Here is a 21,072-nt window from a genome sequence, read left to right on the forward strand (position 1 = left end):
GTCTCTCACATCCCAGGGTGTTTTCCTCTCTCTGCTCTCTGTGCAAGCTCCTTTTAGAGGACTCCAGTAAATTAATCAAGACCTACACTGAATGGACGGGGTCAAATCTCCATGGGAACATCTAATCTAAATGTTTCATCTATGGTTAGGTGAGTCACATTTCCATGGAAACACCTAATCCAAATATATACCATGAGATTGGATTAAAACATGGCTTTTGGGGGATATAATATATCCAAAACAGCAGAATGTAGTATACATTATCCACTTTATTGGAGAAGACCTTTCCCAATGTTATTGCACAGGGGAATCTTATAAGATCTTAAGGACATGGCTACTGGATCATTTTCTGGAGCTTATGGAAAGCAATAGCAGTGTTGATGCTGACTGCAATGCTATCATCTATTTAAATGACTTTTTCCCCCACTCTCTCCACCTCTGCTGCATTGTTCAAGCCCTTCCTTTAGACATAGATATTCCTCTTTCCCATGTTCTTTGCTCTTTCACTTCTTCAGTTAGTGTCTCTGAAATGTGCATTATGTCCACAGGAGATGTACGGTGAAGACAAGATGACCAAGTTGCTTCATACAGGGTTACAGATTAGTTACTATATATTTCCTTAGTTCCTTTTCATTTTAACTTCCTCTGTGGCCATGTGAAGACCCTTCTTCTGAAGGTTTTGTGGTCTAGAGAGTTGATCCTTCAATGTTATGCTTGGAGGAGTGGCAGGAAGGGGAGGGCAATAATTATCTGTTTGGGGAAGAAAATAGTCCGATCTTTGGAATGATTCATATGTTTTTAAGTCTGAAAATTAATGCCAAGATAACTATTTGCTGAAAATAGTAACTATAGTCAAATTGGTGGCCTATCGTTCATTCTTTTTACCTTGGTGGTTTTAGCCATCACTTGCTAATATGAACTTTAGACTTTCGAGCAATGCAGCAATGTAGACAATACTTCTCTGACTAGCTTACCTTTTTCTAACTCAGATAACAATTTGAGTTATAGTTCAGCCCAAGAATTCCATCATCAAAGTTTTTTTTGTTTGTTTGTTTGTTTTCATGATTGATTCAATCCATTGGCTACAATCTTTTAAAATCTTGTAAAAAGAAAATCAAATATATTTTCTACTCTGTTTCCTCCTTTTCTGTAGAGTATAATATTATCATAGCTAATTGTTCTGTCTTTGAGAGCATGACATACTTTTCAAAGAACTTTCATACACATTATCTTTTTTGTAATCTCACAATCTATGAGTAGACCTTTCTTTCATCTAATAAACATTTATTAAATACCTACTATGTGTAAGACATATGCCCAACTCTCCACTTCCTTTTTCCACATGAACTTTTAGTAGGCATCTCAAACTTTCCATGTCATAAACTGAGATCCTGATCTTCCCAGCAAACCTACTCCATCCATATCTCAGTTGATGACAATTCCAAACTTCCAGATGTGCAGGCCAAAACCTTGCCTTCTCTTTTTCTCACATCCCACATCCCATCTGTCAGAAAATTATGCTGGCTGTGCCTTCAAAATATATCCAGAATCTCACCATTTCTCTCCATGCCCTCTTCTCAGACATGTCATCTTTAGTGTGATCAATGCAATAGCCTTCCAACTAATATCCCTGCTTCAGCCCTTGAGTACTTTCAGTCTGTTCCCAGCACAGCAGCATGAGTGCTCAAATGTAACTCAGATCACATCACTCTTCAACTTAAAGTTCATTCGGAGTCACAGCCAAAGCCCTGGCGATGATCCACAAGGCCCTGCATAACCTGCTCCCCATCTTCCTGACCTCATTTTTTAATGCTTTCTCCCTCATTCATTCTATTCCAGCCACACTAAACTCCTTACCATTCCTGCAACACTGCTAGGCCCCAGAGCCTCTGCATCGGTGCTCCTGTCTGCCTGGCACTCTTCTCCCACAGAGTCACATAGTTTGCTACCTTATTTCCTTAAGCTCTTTCCTCAAATATTACCTTCTTGGTAGAGCCTTCCCTGATCACACTATTAACAATGGTAACAACCCACACCCCTCCAGCACTCTCCATCTCCCTTTCCTTCCCTAAGTTTTCTCAATAGCACCTACAAATATCTTTACTAGTCCAGAAAAGTTGAGTTATCCTGTGCTAAATAGTTCCAGAGTTCTGTGGTCTAACACTTAAAATGTATTTCTCAGTAATGCAGAGCCCATTTCTGGATCAGTGGCTTTCTAGGCAACTGTCTTCCAGTAGTAACCCAGGGATCCAGGAGGTTTCCATCTGGTGGCTTGACCTTCTTAACATGTGCCTTCACTTGGTTTCAGCAGGTGAAGAGAGCTGCAGGGTCATGGACCAGCTCCTAAATGCTTTGGACTGGAAGTGACACATACTTTTTCTGCTTACAGTACACTGGTCAAAACTAGGCACAAGGCCCCACCAAACTGCAAGGGGCTAGGAAGTCTGGAAAAGCATTGTTGTCAAACCATCAGACATTCTATACATGCTACTTACTTATTTAAATACTGTCTCTCTCCATTAGATAAGTCCCATGAGGACATGGATTTGTGCCTCTTTTGTTCACTGCTGTATTCCCAGTCCCTAGAAGAGTGCCTTGTATATTTACTGATAACAGCATTTGTGGAAAAAAATGAATGAATGAATGAATAGCTCACAGCCTATGGGGAGCAGATAAGCCAACAGCTGAGTATGGGGATGAGCTGAGGGGTGTAATGGAGGCAGATAAGTCATGGGGAGAAACATTTAGCTCTGCATAGAGATGTCAAGGAAGGCTTCTCAGAGTGATACCCAAATGGACTCTGGAATCCGGAATAAGAGTAAGAAGTTACTAAGGAGAGAAGGGTAGGGACAAAGGGGCTAGTATGTACAAAGCCCAGAGGCATGATCAGCTTTGCCCATCTGGGAAGGATAGCAGTGGGGACAGTTGTGGGGAGGAGGGGAATTGAGGTTGACAGGGACTAGATTGAACCTGGACTTGTAAACTTCTCCAAGGAGCTTGGACTTTATCTTGTGATAAACAGGAAACTCATAAAGGATGACAAACAAGGGAATAAACATGATTACCTTGGGGCAAATATCCACAAAAAATTTGCAAAGCAATGAGATGAGCCATTCTCCTATTTAAAATTCTTCCCTGTTTCCCACTAACCTTGTAATCAGTCCCACCCCCTAAAGACAGCCCAGCCCTTCACAGTCTGGCCCGTGTTTCTCTGCATCCCCATCTCCCACTATTTCTTCACAACAGCCTCTGTTACTGAAACCATAGCCAAATAGCTAGGAATCCTAACCAAAAAACCAGATTCAGGCCAAAACCTGCTGCTTATCAAATTCCTTCCTCTCCTATTACTAAAAATCTTTCCTGAGTTTGTCTTACAAGCATTCAAACTTAGCCACAGTCAAACTCAGCCGCCAACAGAGCATGCACAGACACAGACACACGGAGCCCTTGCCCTTGAACAACCCCTGAGACACTAGGAACAAGAATCACTGTCCTCAGAATTAAGGTTACGGGGATGAGGAGTCATTAGAAGCAAATAAAATGTGAGGGGTCCCTCAAAAGGAAGATAAGACGCACCCCACTGGCATATTTCTACCATATATAGACAATCCTATAAATACCCAATCAAAATATATGCCATCCTGAATCCCCATCACTGTCCCCTCCTCCCTTTGTTTCCATCCCATAACCCTCCCTTAGTTCTTGAATTGGGGAGACAGATTTGAGATTGCCTCCTGTCTCCTTGCCAGTCAACCCTGAAATAAAATTCTTTCTTTTCTCAAAACCCCAATGTCATAGTATGAGTTTCTGTGCACATTAGCAGTGAGCCCTTGCTCGGTAACAATTGCATGTCAAGTTCAGACAGATCCTGGACATGCCATGGGGTGTCAGGCCTCCATGACTGAAGAGACATGCTCAAGGTCAAGCTAGCAGAAAAAGCCTGCTGCCTCTCATTCTGAGGCTTTTTCCACTCTGGCACATGCCCTTAAATAGGCAAGGTGTCCACGACAGGTTGTAGGTGCTCTCCTTTCCTGATATTGTTGTTTAGTGAACATTTGTTAACAATAGTCCAAGACCTTCCTCGTGGGAAAAGAACCAGGGAAGGGGTCTCCATCTGTTATGGGTTGAACCATGTCCCCCAAAAAGATGTGTTCAAGTCCTAATCCCTGATCCCGTGAATGTGACACCAGGTGGAAATAGGGTCGTTGGAGTTGTGTCTAGTAAAGATGAGGCCAAACGATTAGAGTGGGCCTGGATCCAATAGGACTGGTGGCCTTATGAAGGGCAAAGTGCACACAGATAGACACAGAGAGAAGTTGGCCGTGTGAGAGCGGAGCAGTGATTGAGTTATATCGCAAGTCAAGGAACACCAAGGATTGCTGGCCACCAACAGAAACCAGGAGAGAAGTGTGGCTAAACCTGTCTCCTGTCTCCTTGACAGGTTCTTCCCTAGAGGCTTCAGAGGGAGACTTGACTTCAGATTTCTAGCCTCCAGAACTGTGAGACAATAGTTTCTTTATTTCAAGGTATCTAGTTTGTAGTACTTTGTTACAGCAATCCTAGGAAACTAAGACACTTTCTTTGAGACTTCTCTGATATCAGCTCACTGGGCTGGTGAGCTCAGTGGTCTTTCTCCCAGCAGCCTTGGCTTAATATGTTAGCATCTGAGCCTCCCATACCCTACACAGGAATCATGCAGCCAGTCAGGTCTGGATATTCCGGGGTAAAGGCTGACAAGGTATAAAGGCTAGTGCAAAGGTGTAAAGGCTGACAAAGCTGTACTTTAGAGTACAGCTAAACCACATGGTCCTATAAGGCACTGACAGAAGGTCACTTCCTTAAGTTTCTTACACTGAAGTGGTAGCAGCTCGTAGCTTTCAAGGGTCCTGATAACCTATCATTTATGAGCACGTAGGAAAGGAAATATTGCATTAGTCTTGAGAAGCTCTTCATACAATCAATGGGGAGGGATAGGATTTGTCTCCCCTTCCCACCTTTATTTTCATCCCCCCACTCCCACCCCATCCCCAAACAAACAAACTGGGATAGGGGTCTTTGGGAAGAAAGATTTTAAAAATTCTATTAGCATAATTACACACCACAGTTGTGGCATGATGCAGGATCAATATTAGCAAGAGAGCATGTTTGTTTTATAGGTGTGTTTGCTTTAAAAGTGTATTACTCCCAGAGAATAAAAATATATATGCAGGGATCCCTGAGGCGCTGGGGGAAAATGCAGAGGTGTTGGGCTTCCTCACCTGGATTGTTGCTGATGTTCTCAAAAACATTGAGGACTGGCAGTTTGATGTGACAAGCCCTCTATCATGGGACTTGTCCTTACGAAGCTCATTACTGTAAAGGAGAGGCTAAACCTGCTGATAATTGTGGTAAGAGTCTCCTCTGAGTACCTCTTTGTTGCTCAGATGTGGCCCTCTCTCTCTCTAGCTAAGCCAACTCAGCAGATGAACCCACTGCCCTCCACCCCTACATGGGACCTGATTCCCAGGGGTGTAAATCTCCCTGGCAACACAGGATATGTCTCCCAGGGATGAATCTGGACCCAGCATCATGGGATTGAGAACATCTTCTTGACTAAAAAGGGGATGTGGATTTTGTCTTACTGACCTTTTGTTAGGCAGGGTGGAAACTTTATAGACTTTATAGAAAAACATATTCAGGAGACAGCAAAAGCACCAAGGTGCAAACAGGTTTTTGGAGGAATAAAAGACTTTTTTATTGCTTGTGTACTGGCTTGAAACTGTTATGTACCCCAGAAAAGCCATGTTTTTTTAATCCGATCTTGCAGGTACAGACTTATTGTGGATGGGATCTTTTGATTAGGATGTTTCCGTGGAGATGTGACCTGCCCAATTGTGGGTGGGACCTTTTGATTAAATTATTTCCATGGAGATGTGACCCCACCTATTCAAGGTGGATCTTAATTAGTTTACTGGATTCCTTAATAGAGAGAGAGAGAGAGAGAGAGCCCAGAGCCCACACAGACTCAGACGTTTGGAGATGCAGACAGAAAGATGTTTGGAGATGCTAAACTAAGGGTGAAGCCCAGAATTTGCCCCAGAGAAGGTAAGTAAGAACCCACATGTGCTTACAGAGAAAGCCACTGGAATCAGAAGCTGAAAGCAATGAAACCCAGGAAAAAAGGACCAGTAGACACCAGCCACATGCCTTCCCAGCTGACAGAGGTGTTCTGGACGCCATTGGCTTTTCTTCAATGAAGGCATCCTCTTGTTGATGCCTTTGTGTGGACACTTTTATGGTCTTACAACTGTAAATTTGTAGCCTAATAAATTCCCTGTGTAAAAGCCGGTCTATTTCTGGCATATTGCAATCCAGCAGCTTTAGAAAACCAAAACAATTCAGTACTTTCAAATTTTTCCTACCTTTGTTTTGAATTTTTTTCTTCATTTGGGGCTTAGAAAACAGGAAAGAGGCAAAAAGGTACCTCTGGCAAAGAGGTTCCAGATGCCAAAGAGGGTCAGATAAGAACTTATCCATATAGACATATGGTTCTCAGTTCAGGAAACCACAAAGGGATTCTCATGCCTAGTTCATGGTTAAGTCAACAAACCAGTAGCTGAAATGCCCTCCTTCCTACTATGGCCTCCTGAGCTGTTTTACAGTGCTCTCTGCCTTTGCCCTATTTTCAAGTGGACCTGACATTTTATTGCGAAGAATCCCTCCCCTCTCCTCCCATCAGTTAACTGACTTTAGTTTCTAAGAATAAGGTGGCCTGTGAGAGAGGATAATCAAGGAAGAAATAATTGTAGGAGAATGCCTCACCTTGTGGTCAGCAGGCGTACAATGGACATAGCAGTGAGCTTTTAGGCCTTGGAAGGTACCCAAACCTCCTTTTGCAGTATTTATCCAGGAAGTATCTTCCACGGTGGAGACCAGGTTCCCTGCAACCAACATAAGACCTGAAGTGTTGATTGTCAGGGTTCGCTCAACAGACCTGAAATAGTTCAGAATTCCTAAGCAGGTGCGCTGAAACAAAGAAAGAAGAGGATCAGGACCCTGTCCTTTGCCGAGACCCACTCCACAGAGTAAAACTTGATGGGGAGAGTAGGGATGAGGGTGGCTGGTCAACCCCACTGCTGAGAAAGTAACACACCACTCCAGTCAGGTGCTATTTTCATATAAGAATCAGAACAAATGGCCATGGTGTACAAATGTGTTGTACCGGCATGGTAGGAATGCCTCCTTTCTAGAAAACCAGACATTTCAGATGCCTGAAACCAGTGTGCTGGGCCACGCACTTACCTTCAGCTCCCTGATCCGCAGGTGGCGCAGGTACAGAAAGGACAAGTAGGCTCCTCTCATCAGGACAGGATTCCTATCCCTGGGCTCTGCCCCACCATCATCCAATCCCAGCAGTTGTAGGGTCATTACATAGGTGTACCTTTAACAGACAATAAATATTTTTTACCCCAAAGTGGTTTGGAAAATTCTTGTATGCTAAATTGAAAAGTCATTTTGTTAATCTTAATGGAAGTTTCAGAATGGCTACACTTTAAACATACACTGAAGGGAATAATTTATATACCAAGGGATATAAATATAAAAAGAAAAGACAGACAAATTTATTTTATTATTTTTGTTGAAAACCCAGTCCTAGGGTGAAACATTAATTTTGTTGTCTGACCTGCCTTAACAGTCTTGCTTTCATTCTAGCTTCAAATATTTTTGAGTTAACATGTAAGCTACATATTAATCAGTCACTCAATTTTCTCTACAATGTCTTAATCCATTTCCTTGAATCACCAATAAAATGGTTTAATTTTACCCTGTCTCCTTTTTCTGTGTGCAAGGCCCACCAGCATGTTGGCTGAGACTTCTTTGTGCTAGGTCACTTTCATTTTGGTCCATCGAGAAGTCGTCTTCCTTCATAATTTCATTCTATCAAAAAAAGTAACATTAATAGAATGATACAACATTTGCAATACTATTAACAAAATCATAGTTGAGTCATCAGAAAATTTAACCTTCTGATCCTTGCATATTTAGATGAACAAGTAGAGGATCTTGATTCATTTAAATCTGACATATGAAGATCTGGATTTCTAAAATAAAATAGGGAGGGGGTCACTGTCTTTTTGTCATTACTAAATAAGTCTTAGTTTTACAGAAGTATTCATGGCTTTTAAATAGCAGCCCCCCTCCTCTCCCGCTGCTGCCTTCTGGATAATTCATTTTACAAAAAGTTGGTATACACGTTTTCGAGAACCTATATGCTTGTAACCTTGAGCCTCTCTAAACTAGTCTTGTTCCACCCTGAGAGAGGTCAGTGGATTAAAACTCTCTTCCTACTTGTTAGCTATATGACCTAGACATTTAAAGTCTCCAGCCCATTTCCACATTTTAAAAATGGAAAATGACAATACGTTGCAGTGAGAGTTCGATGATCGAATGGATAGAAAGCTGCCAGCTCAGTGCCTGCCACCACACAGGTGCTCAGTAGATGCTAGTTCTCTGTCATGAATTGCAGCCATCAGTTAGCCTTGCAGGATGTATCACAGAATTCCTGTTTTACACTTTTTTCCAAAGTCACCTTTCCTGATGCTGAGAGGGATGTGGTTATGCACTCAGGATCCAAGAAAACTGTGAAGAAGGTGATGTTCATCTACGGTCCTGCCCCTGACCATCCAGGAAGCCTCCTTCTTAGTTGGCCTCTCTGCCTGTTCCTGGGCATATATCCTACTCCCATCAGGCCCGCTCTTTCGTAGTGGCACTGAACCCCCCTAAAACACTGAGTGGCAATGGTTTAAAGCAGAATCCCCCCTCTCAGTTTATAGTTGGTTCCTGAAATTCCAAAAAGTCCTTATGGCAGAAACTGCTGGTTGTTCCCCACTACTGGTTTTCCTCTTTTCCCACAGAAATTGAATATTAATCTTGGCACATGGCCACTCAGAAAAAAGATGATATTTCCAAGCCTCTTTTGCAGCTAGGAATAGCCATGTGACTAAGTTCTGGCCAGCATAATGGAAATGAAAGTGTCATGTGGCAGCTTCTGAGAATTTCCCTTAATGGGCAGCTTCCCCACTGCCATTCTCCATCTGCTGATTATGACACAAATGTGAAACTGGGAGCTCCATCTCAGACTATGTGATGATTTCAGGTATGGAGGCCACATTTGGCAGAACCCTGGGATAGAAGGAACCAGGGTCCCAAGGACTCCATGGAGCAGAGCCACTGCACCAACTCTGTACTTCCTACCCCTGTGTGTTATTATGAGGGAGAGAAATTTCCACCTTGTTTAATCCTCTGTTATTTTGTGTTTTACTATGACCAACAGTCAAATCTAATTGAGCTCTAGCCAAGACCTAATCAAGACTCTAAAGACAGACTTCCAGGCTTCATAACAGGCAGTGGGAAAGAGCATTTGGGCAGGTTTATAAGGAAGAGTAGGTAAGACAGACAGTTGTCCGACTGGGTATCGTTACGTGGCTTCCCTTTCCGCCTGTGGGTGGAGGAAGCTCCCTGGTGTTCTGGGTGGGTGTGTACATTGGTGCATTTCTGTGCCCAAGACCCTGGGAGGTGACATGGCACATTCCTTTTCCTTAATACAGAATCACAAGACTATCATCCCAAAGTGAGGAGAACCTGTGCGATTTAAAAAAATTATTAGTAGGGAAGCAGATACTCCCTGAGGGGAGGTGAATTTTGACACTTTCTATGAATTTCAGGTGAGAGAGGCTCTACAGAGCATTTGCCCCCTGGGTCTGCAGTGCTCTGGGGTTATAGTTCAGCATTGCCTGGTGTGGCCCCAGAGGGAAGGCTCCAAGCCACATCCTTTCTCCGGTGGGATTGTGACTCTTTCACTGGCTTCTGAAATTACCCAGAATTACAAAGGAAGGGACAGAAAGGTGACGTAGAGTTACAGAGAAAGACACTTTGAAGGAATGACCAAATAAACCACAAATGCACTGCTGGACAGGAGGAGTGCCAGGAAGAAAGCAAGGCGGGGTGGGGGGGGGGGGGGGGGTGGGGGGGAGGGGTGGGCGGGCAGACTGGGGTGAGTGAAAAGAGAGAGCCCAGCATCCTCCAGGAAAGGAGAGCAAACCACAACCCACAAAAGTAAACTGCTCAGGAAATTTTAAAAGTCTGTAAATGTATTCCTCTAAGAGAAGTGGAGCTAGTGTAGGCGAGCAGCAGGGCTAAACAGACTCCAGAAGGTCAACACCATCTGCATTCATTCTTTCTTCCCGGGCAGGTTAAATCCTTTGACATTTATTCTTCCTGTGGTGGTGTCTCTGCCAGCATGGCTGAGTTAATGTATTTTGACATTTCTGTCAGATTCCCAAGGATTGCAAATCTCTCTTTATTTTTTCCTGCAAAGTTGACAGGGCTAGTGGGGGTGGGGAGAATAATTAGAGGACAGGTGAATCTGTCTATTACATGTCTCTCACCTTCAGAATGTCTTGACATCTTATGCATGTGTTTGTGCACAGAAAAAAAAAAGACTAGAAGGATATACACTGAATGTTAACAATACTGTTGTTATATTTGGTTGATCAAATTTTGAGTGATTTTTATTCTCTTTTATATTTTCCAAACTTTCTATGATAAATTTGCTGAAGAAAACCACATACAAAAAAATGTGTGTTTTCCTTGATCTTCTTGCATATCAGAGCTACTTGTATCCAGTGTCACTTTTGCAAAAGTATGCTATGCACTCATTCATATTGCACTATTTCTGGAAATGGAGGGAGCAGTAGCATAGGGGAAAATGATGACTCTTCCCCTTCTTCCCTCCTTGGTGTGGCCAGTGAGAGCCCTTTTAATAAACAGGCGTTTCCCTAGGGAGTGGCATCCCACGCAGTAACTTGATATAACAGAATGACAGGTTCGGATGGAGCCAGGGCTAGCTGGTTGTTTCAGTTTGCCAGGGCTACTATAAGAAAGTACTATAAACTGGGTGGCTTCAACAACAGAAATGTGTTGTCTGATAGTTCTGGAGGCTAGGCATCTGGAATCAAGGTATCAGGGCTGTGCTTCCTCTTAAAGGGGAGAATCTCTTCCATCCTCTCTCCTGGTTTCCAGTGGGTGGCTGGCAACCAACGACACTCCTTGGCTTGTGGCAGCATAACTTACATGGCCATCCTTTTCTCTATCTCTCTTATTGCCTGTGTCCATATTTCCCCTGCTTATAAGGACACTAGTCATATTGGATTAAGGGCCCACCCAAATCCAGTTTACCCTCATCTTAACGAATAACACCTTCACAATCCAGTCACATTTACAGGACCAGCGGTAAGGACTTGAACCTATCTTTTGGGAGGATACAATTCAATCCATTACATTTGTCCATTTCTTTCTCTGATCAGGACTATAGTTCAATTATTAAAATTTTTTTTTCAGAGGGATAATCCAAAAATGCTATTTTGACCAGAATTATCTCTTTCTAGTTATACATCATCAATTAGCAATTTTAAGGAAACTTGATATTTTTTTCTTTATCCCCCAAATCCAGATCTGTAAGTGAATTTAAACTGAGTAGCTTAAACATTTAAAGAAAAGAGTGGCCAGGCTTTGATGCTAATGGTAAATAAAAGGCCAATTCAAACTTTGGTAGAAATGTTACTAGCATTATCCAGGTTTAGACAAACACATTCAATATTAAAACGGATGTGGGAAAATGGGTACTTTCATAAGTTGTTGGTGGGAGAGAAATTGGTATAACCACTTTGCCAGGATCTATTAAAATTTTTGAATGTGCCTGTTCTGTGACCCAGAAAATTGACTTTCAAATATCTACTCTGGAGAAACACACATGTGCGCAAGGAGGCATGTTCAAGAAAGTTCAGTAAGCACAGATTTTTATAGGAGAAAAAGTGGCAATGACCATTAACAGGAGAATGGCTGTGTAATCTGTAGCATATAATAAAATACAACGCAGCTGTTAAAAGACCAGTAGAGAGAGATCTCCAACATGTATTGTTGACTGAAAAAAAAAAAAAAAACGAACTTGCAGAAAGATACCCACATAGTGTGATATATCTTTTATATAGAAAACTAAAACAAAATTATACTACGTATTTTGCATGGGGGCATATGTATGCATATCAATGCACTGAAAAGGCCAGAAGCCATAACAGTGATAACCTCTGAGGAGGTGGAACGGGGACCAGCATTAGGGGTGGGGTAGTCAAAGGAAAGTAATTTTTTAGTAATATTTCAATTTTTTACAAGGACAGGACATTGATTTATTATTTCTGTAGTTTAAAACTAATATTTAAAAAACTCCCTAAAGAGAAAAATGGTAACTTTACAGTGGAGAAACCTGACAAACATGACCTCTTTAACCAAGTGATGGAGATAATTATCACCAGTGATGTCATGTTGCCATCATGTCCCCCTGCTATGATGTGATGAGAAGGCCACTTCACCCCTGTTGTATTCTTCTCCAAACCCACGTATCCATGAGAAAAACATCAGACAAACCCAGATTATGGGGCTATTTACAGATTACCTAGACATTACTCCTAAAGACTGTCAAGGGCACGAAAGACAAGGAAAGACTGAGAAACTGTCACAGACTAGAGGAGAGTAGAGAGATGTCATGACTAAATGCCATGTGGTACATTGGATTGGATCCAAAAACTGGTGAAATCAAAATAGAGACTAATTTAGTTAACAGTAACATACCAGTGTTGGTTCCTTTGGCGTGACGAATGCACCACAGTAATCTAAGATGTTAATTTAACAAAGGAGAAACTGGTATATGGAAACAATCTTTGTAACTTTTCTATAAACCTAAAACCATTTCAAAACAAATTGCTTTTTTTTTTCTAATCACTAAAGAAAGGTTATTGGCAAGTAGCATTCACTGAGAATTGATCAGAAGCTGTCTGAAGTTGTGCTACAATTAGCAGTTGCACTCTCTCAGACCTGTCAAATGGACAGTCCTATGAGATTTCTTTCCTTCTTACAGAAGGTTATTTTTCACGGAGTATTGGCTGTCACATGCCAACTTCAGAATCAGGATGCTGACCAGCATACAGATGAGAAAATTCATCCTTGACTGTTAACATGCTTGCAAAATAGTAATAGAGCTGTAAGAGTCATACCCACATGCCTGCAACTCCTCCCGCTGCCACATTTTTACTGACTCCTAATCCCGTCTCACTAGTATTCAGCATTCAGAATGGCCCTATGCTAACGCTGGTGCCCTGAGACAGGATAAAGTGACACTTGACTTGAGGTCACAAAGAAACAACAGCAGGAAAATGTGAAGGAAAGTGGAAAACTACTGGTTTTTGCCTCTGGGTATCCAGTGCTATTTTCTGTTCCCTGCTTGGAAAGCTCTTCTTGAGGCTGTTTGCACAACTGGCTTCTTCTCCCCCCAGCTTGAATGCCCCCCTCTCAGAGAGATCTTGGCTCATCACTCTATCTGAGCGTGCCCATCTTCACCCCATTGTTCTCTGCCCCCCTGTGGTTTGCTTCATGGCACCTACAAGTTAGAGATGTAAATATACATCTTTGTTCCCTTATTTATTGTCTGTGTTGCTTCCCAGGGCGAGGAACTGGGTCTATGCTGAACCTGGTACAATTGCTGGGACAAGGCAGCATCCCTGGAGTAATGGACAAACGGAAAACTGGAAAACTTGTATGACACTAGTATGTTGGGTGACTTTTATTTGTGTCACGTCACCCCTCTATTCTATCACTGGAATCTGAAAACTGCGGGTATTCTACGTAAGTCTCTTTATGGTCTATTTACCATAAGTCCACTTGAGAATACAATGCTCACATTTTTTCCCTTTGGTCCATTACAAGAACATTTATAAGTCAATAAATAGAGGACAAGGTTTTCTTACCCTCACCCCCACCCCCGCTTTTGAACATGTGGGCCACTGCACGCAAAATAGACTTTGGTGGAAACACAGACTGCATTCTACCATCCTGGTCCTCCCACTCCCTCTGCATATGGACGAAGCAGCAACAGAGAGAGGAGCAGGGAGTTAGTTCTCCCCCTCATCCCACAGTCCCCTATCACCATTTCCACTGTGGCTTCTTATGCAATTGCCCTAACTTGGTGCTTTCTGCCTCTCAACACCTCCCTGAGCCATCCCCTCCTGCTCTCACTGAGCACCTTCTGCTTTCCATCAGTCCAGTGGGCCCACAGAGGTCACCTCCTTGGTCCCCTAAATGCCCATGGGCACTGCTACAACCCAGTCACCTGCCAGCCAGGGTAGCACTGGACCTCATCACTTCTCCAAGATTATAAACATGAAGCATCTCATCTCTGAGCCCCTCCTCCTCTGCCTCCTACCTCTCCCTCATTCACCCCCTTTCACTCTATCTGGGCCCCCGGAATTTAACTCCTTTTATTCTCTCACCCAATGAGGAAAACAGATTTGTGATGATGGCCTTCAGAGCAATCTCAATGTCAGAACTTCCAGGTAAAGGAGGGTTTCATCAGCATCAAGACTGTCCAGGATCCTACAAGCTGAGACATTGCTCAGAGGCCTGGTGCTGACTCTGCCTCCTTCTTCCCTACCTCCTAAGTTTGGTTCCAGAGCCAGGAGAATCTGATGTTTTTAAATGTCCCCTTATTAGTATAAGATCTTCCTGAATGGCGACATTGACCTCAGTAGGAAATGGCAGTGGGATAGGAAAAATATGACTCTTCTCTTAACCCTGGCAGGATGGTAGCTGAGGAGAGAGTATCACCGGAAGTTGCATGTCCTGTCAGGGAATTCTGGGGCCAGAGAGATCAGCCATGCTATGCTGCACAGGTCTGCGCCTGATCTGGGGAACCAACTGGTTTCTAATTAGATTCTCTAGATCCTTGTCTAAACAGACTGAAAATTTATTGTGTGTGTGTGTGTGTGTGTGTGTGTGTGTGTGCGTGCCCCCACGTGTGGGTGCTTCTAGCCAACCCGTAACTCGTTAGACCCCTTCAGGTTTCACTTTCCCCCACACCCAGTCTGGGGTGGCAGACTATGGCAGTGCTTCTCTCTAGCATTCTACTAAATTTCTCCACAATGACAATTTTCAGTCATTCTGCAATTATCTTCAGTGGTGAACTTAATCGAATTATTATGTAAAATGGCTCACTACAAATTCTTGCCTTCTTACCTTACCTGGGGACCCGTGGCTATGTTTTCATTCTTAGATTCTTCCCTCTTCAATAGCTGTGTTGCCCTCCTCACAGTAAGGCTTCACCTCACACAGGACTCTCACCATCCCACCTCAGGAACGCAGACACATCCTCCTACTGCCCCCTCCCAGATAGGGCAATTCAGAAGCTCCCTCCGCTCCCTTTTTGCACCTGAAAATTCCATGTATCTCATCACCTCAAGGGACGTGACATCATTCTCCCTTTCTAGAATCTACTCCTTCACCTGGTTTTTCTTCACCCTATTCCCTCCTCTTTCCCCAGAAAGAGGAAGATCTTCCCCCAGGAAGATCCATTTCTCAAATCTCCCTGTTTATATCTTCCATGTCTTCTTCTCCACTGACCTTCCTCTCAGACAACAAAACCCTTCTTTTAGAATGACAAAAAAAGTAACAGGTGGTTACAGCTTCAAAAATGCTGTGGCTCCATCATAAAGATAAATATTCACCAGCTTTGTGTAGAGATATCCTTTTGCTGCCAAACTTCATGCCTGTCCTATGTAATCGCTACCTAATTGATTTCTCTGCCTCCAGTCACCCTCTTTCAATCCAACTAATACCCTGCTGTCACCTCAATCTTCCCCCAAAATACACCTCTGTAAATATTCCTTTCCCTGCAGGATAAAACAAATTCCTTAGTCTGGAATTTACGGGCTTCCATAGTCTGCATCAACCCTCAAACTTCTCTTCATTGTATTTCCACGTGAATCTTCCACTCAACCCAACTGGACTTGAGCATGCCACACCCAGTCCCTCCTCTGCCTTATCCATGCTCTCCCTCCTACTCTGCTCTCTGCTTCCTTCAAGCCCAGCTCAATTTCCTCCTCCTTCAAGAGGCCTTCTCCAAAAAAACCAACTCTGTGGGGACCACTTTCCCTCTAGAGACTCACAACATTTAATAACTGTCCAACTCATTTGAGGCTAGCACTAGGATTGCATTGGTGTTTATCTTTTCAATTATAGGTCCTGGTACAAACTTCTCTCATATTACATCTTCTTATAGCCTTCCTTTTAATTAGCATTTAGTATTTTTTATTATGAAAATAAATCTGACTAGGTAATGAAGCTGTCTGGTGGGACTGGTCCCTAAAAAACTACCAAAGTAAATTGCTACACACAAGTGGTGAGTGAACAGGAAAGTATATTAGTTGTTTCTTCCTGTTGTACCTGGTAGAGGTTGAGGTTGCTATAAATATTCTCCCAGATTTGGTCATAGTTGCACTGATGCAAACCCTGGGAAGCCAGCATGACAGTCTTTGCAGCGTGATCCTGGAGGACTTGTATTACTTGCTCTGGGTTGGAAATCTCAGGTAAAGAAGAAAGGAGAAGCAATGGCTAAGAGACTTGTCATTCCCTCTTCCCAGCAAGAATCCATCCATAGTCACACCAAAAGGGAAAAAGCCCAGGTGGGACTTTATTCAATTAAGAAATAAAAATTTAAACTCAAGCATATGTTTATCTATTATATGTTCACCCATTGAACACTACAAGTATTCAAATATACATAGCAGCTCATTTAAAATTCTGTGACAACCCTCTAAACACAATAGCAGGAAGCACCCCCATAAGTGTTGCTACATCAGTGAAAAGATAAATGCTCCTCAGCTTTGGGTACAAATTCTGTCACTGTCAGGAGGCTGCCAGAAGATGGAAAAGAAGGTAGCAGGGTAGTGAGGAGAGCACAGGCGTTGTGAGAACACACCCCGGGCTCGTAGCCCTGAGGGAATCCTGGCTTTTTCACTCTGAGCAGGGTAAATGAACTTAACAATAATAATAACAACACGTCTCTCAGGATTATAGAGAGAATACCTGGCATGTTACAGATGTTGAATAAATGTCCCTTTTCTTCTGGACATAAAGAACCCAACCTTTGTCCCAGTGCTGAATTTCTGCATCAGTGATACACATATTACTACATTCTATTCATTTTAATATTACAATTGACCTCAAAAATCACTTAGTCCAATGTTTCAGCTTTACAGATGAGGAAAATAAGGCTCAGGAAGTTTGCATGAGTAGATTGATACCCCACAGAAGCTTGGGGGACTAGCAGGACTAAAACTGAGCTCTTTTGACAATTTTTACTCCACTGAAAGCCAACAAGATTCTACAAGTTTGGCAATTAGACTAGAAACTTCCAAAGAAAGCCGTTATAGTGAATCCATGTCAACGTTTTTACAAAGGGAAAGAAAATTCCATTTTGTGAGAATGATTTCAGCAAGAATCTTATCTACACAAGAACATGGATACTTTCTTACCTTCAAAAACTTTGCTTGCAGATGCATTAATAAATCTATTTTTCTCTGTTCTTTTAGTTTGGTCAAAAGCTTCTTTTGCCAAGGATCACATTTTGGCTTAATCTAGTGGACAAGTACGTTCACACAAAGTTACAACATAACAGAGTGGTTCTCAGTAAAAGTTGTAAGGAAAGAGATTCAAGGACATTCTGAAATGGGATCTGGCATCAGTGCTGAAACATTTGCTAAGGGAGGGGAGGTCTTGGAAAGGGTATCCATGGACTTGCAGATCCGTGGAGGGAGATGGCAGCAGCAGTTCCTGTTGGTGCCCTGCATTTGAGATGCAGTAGCTCCATCTGGGGTTACACAGCACTGGGGACCCTAAACCATTCAGTGTTTAGTACTTGGTTTATGGGACAACAGAAGTAAGTTCTCCCCACAAAGTCTCCTTGTGACTCCACATTTGAAACATCGTTTACACAAACCGCATTTCAACAGTTAGTCCTATAGCTGTAAATACCATCAATGTGCTAATGACTCTCAAATTTTATACCTCGGTCCTAAGCTCCAGTCAGTTACATCCAACTATCTCCCTGATATCTGCACTTGGATGTCAGGCATGACAATCTAAAATGGAAAGTCTGGTTTCCCATACACTGACCCCCCAGGTGCTCAAGCCCCAGATCAAGGAGTGATCTTTGATTTCTGTCGTTTCGCTCAGTCCATGTTTATCATGTAAGACTTCTTTCTTTCATAATACCTACCACTAGCTGAAATGACCTTGTTTATCTGCTTACTTGTGTATTTGTGAGTTGTGTGTCTCCAGTACCAAGAGTTGTTCCTGACACACAGTCCATACTCAATAAATAGTTTCTCAGTAAAAATTTGGTTCTACACAAATCAATTTCACCTTAGGGTATTGTTCTTTCTTGCCTAATAGCTGAGACCACAAACAAGAAGGGTGTTTTGACCCCGTAGTGAGGGGTACAGGGGGTGGAGAACTTCCAGAGAAGGTAGATCTGCATGGTTAACTTCAACATAAACCAGGGCAGGCAGATCCATCAGATGCTGGGGCATGAGGCCAGGTTCTCTGAGGCGCCTCACCTAAGGACAGGCAGGAACGTCCCCTTGGTCCTAGGGAACAGTTTGCTGATGGCACTGAGGAGTGGGAACAACAGGGGCCAGACAGACCTGTTGCTTCCTGGTTGCTTGGCCTATTTGGAGAGGCCTTTCTGGCACTGGTGACATCACTGGCAGGTGACAGTCATCAAAGGTCTCCTTACCTTTATAAAGGAAATCCAGTTGGCTTTCTTTTTCAGGGCTATACCAGGTCCTGCCAAACCCAAATTCTCAGTTTTAGCTATCCCAACATCATAGTCTGGAAATGTTTGCATCTTCTGTTGCTCCTTGAAGATGCTTTGAAATTTCTGAGAAACCTAAACAGATTCAAGAAGGGAAGATGGGACTCAAAAAAAGGTCTCAGATTGTAGGTGATTTGCAAAACAGTTTCTGATTGCCTCTGAGTCAAACTAATTAATAAAATACAACTCTTTGGTGGTAATAGAACCTTAAATGTATATACCTATTTGACACATGTACTCAGTCAGCTCATTACCATAATTTTGAGTGTGTTACATGTCCTAAATATCTGCTCCAAGTCTGTAAACATATGTATGTATTTTGAGTCTCACTCTAAACCTAACTGGAAAGCAAATTGTCAACTTTTGGAAACACATTCACTTTTCCTGACAACATGGCAAACTAGAAAATCTAAGGGTTAAATAAATCCTGGTCCAAGAAGCCTGACGTGGACTGTCAAGAGGAGGTGGCTGCACTCCTACCTAAAACGGGTGTTTCCCTAACTGCAGGCCTGATGCTGGTACCCATTAAAGCCCTTTAAGATCCAAAGAAGATATACAAATGGGCAGCAAGCACATGTAAAGATGTTCAACATCATTAGTCCTTAGGGTGATACAAATAATCAAAACCCCAATGAGATACCACTGTACATGCATTAGGATGGCAATAATAATAATAATAATAATAATAATAAAGAAAAATAACCAGTGTTGGTGAACATGTGGAGTAATTGGAACCCTTGTACAGTGCTGGTGGGAATGAAAAATGATTCAGCTGCTGTGAAAAACATTTTAGCATTTCCTCAAAAAGTTAAATAAAGAATTAACATATGACCCAACAATTCTACTCCTAGGTAGATACCCAAACGAATTTAAAAGAGGCACTGAATGTTTAGAACAAACAGTACTGAATGTTCATAGCAGTACTGTTCACAATAGCCAAAAGGGGGAAACCACCCAAATGTCTATCAGTGGATGAGTGGATAAAAAAATTGTGCCATATCCATACAATGGAATATTACTTAGCCATAAAAAGGAATAAAATACTGAAATTTTGACAATAAGATGAACTTTGAAAACATTATGCTAAGTGAAAGAAACAAGACACAATGATATTTATGTAAAATATACAGGATAGGTAAATCCATAGAGTCAGAAAGCAGATCAGTGGTTGCCAGGGACTGAGGAGAAAGGGGAATGGGGAGTAACTGCTTAATGGATACAGGTTTATTTGGGGATGATAAAAATGTTTTAGAACTAGATACGTGGTTGCACAACATCGTGAATGTACTAAATGCCACCAAATTGTTCACTTTAAAATGGTTAATTTTATGTGAGGAAATTTCACTTTGATAAAATAAAAACACAAATACCTCTTTCAGGTATTTAGACCTAATCCCTTCTCACTTCCAGACAGAAGCGGCAAGTGCTTCCTATGACACAACTTATTACCGCCAAAATGCCGAATACCTCCTCCTTCCTCCTCCAGAGTGGGCCCTGGCCTCCTACGCCAGTTGTTGCACCTTCGTCATTACACTGACCACACTGCATCACAATTTCCTCGCTAGATGGTGAGCTTCTTGAGGACACAGACTATGAATCTCAACAACCTACACACAGTGTTGGCACATACTATGGCCTCAACAAAGTTTTCTGAAATGAGTGAGTTTGTCAGAGTCTTCCAGTTAATGCTGATGCCCCTGGGGTTGTGCTGCCCAACACTGCAGGCTCTAGCCACATGCGGCTGCTTAGCAGTTAAATTTGAATTGATTAAAATTACATGTAAAATTTAGTTCCTCACTTGCCCTAGCCACATTTCAAGTGCTCAATAGCTGCATGTAACTAGTGGTTACCATATTGGATGGCTCAGATACAGAACACTCCATCATTGCAGGCAGTTCATCTGAACCATTGCTCTAGCACTGGGGGCAAACTTTTTCTTAAAGGGCCAGTAAATAATCTAGGCTTTGTAGAACATATGGTCTCTGGAACAACTACTCACATCTGCCAAGGAAAAGCAGTCATAGATAATACACAAATGGATGGGCCTCTAATTAAAACACCTTAATTAAAAAATCAGGTGGCTGGCTGTAGGCTGCAGTTTGCTGACCCTGCTCTAAGACAGCAGAGTACTAGGATAAACAGTTCTTTTCCACACACAAAAAACTGTTTTAACATGACTGTTTACCTTGGGAACACAGTATTTCACAGAATACTATTGTTATAAGAAAATCAAACATGGAAATTATCACTATATAAAGGAGACAAGCTGATCACACAGTATGAGAACAAAGCTGCTTTGTTGGAGTGCTTGGCCAGCTTCATGTTCATTGGTT

General features: G+C 42.3%; 1 protein-coding gene across 12 annotated transcripts in view; it reads right to left on the bottom strand.

Annotated features, from left to right (window-relative positions):
• LOC119539130 overlaps positions 1–21,072 on the bottom strand; it is a 206,621-nt gene that overhangs the window by 124,971 nt on the left and 60,578 nt on the right. For 11 of the 12 annotated variants that reach the window (XR_005217796.1, XM_037842278.1, XM_037842280.1 and 8 more), the window contains 6 exons: positions 18,662–18,814; positions 17,400–17,501; positions 16,309–16,446; positions 7,805–7,917; positions 7,282–7,420; positions 6,802–7,005 (listed from right to left, as the gene is read on the bottom strand). Coding sequence is in view for 11 of the 12 variants with exons in the window: in XM_037842278.1 (XP_037698206.1) it covers positions 6,802–7,005; positions 7,282–7,420; positions 7,805–7,917; positions 16,309–16,446; positions 17,400–17,501; positions 18,662–18,814 (849 nt within the window). In the remaining variant the exon portion in view is untranslated. The remainder of the gene's footprint in view (positions 1–6,801; positions 7,006–7,281; positions 7,421–7,804; positions 7,918–16,308; positions 16,447–17,399; positions 17,502–18,661; positions 18,815–21,072) is intronic. The other variant, XM_037842282.1, reaches the window with a different exon arrangement.

This window comes from Choloepus didactylus, chromosome 7, assembly GCF_015220235.1.
Source record: "Choloepus didactylus isolate mChoDid1 chromosome 7, mChoDid1.pri, whole genome shotgun sequence".
Lineage (NCBI taxonomy): Eukaryota > Metazoa > Chordata > Mammalia > Pilosa > Megalonychidae > Choloepus > Choloepus didactylus.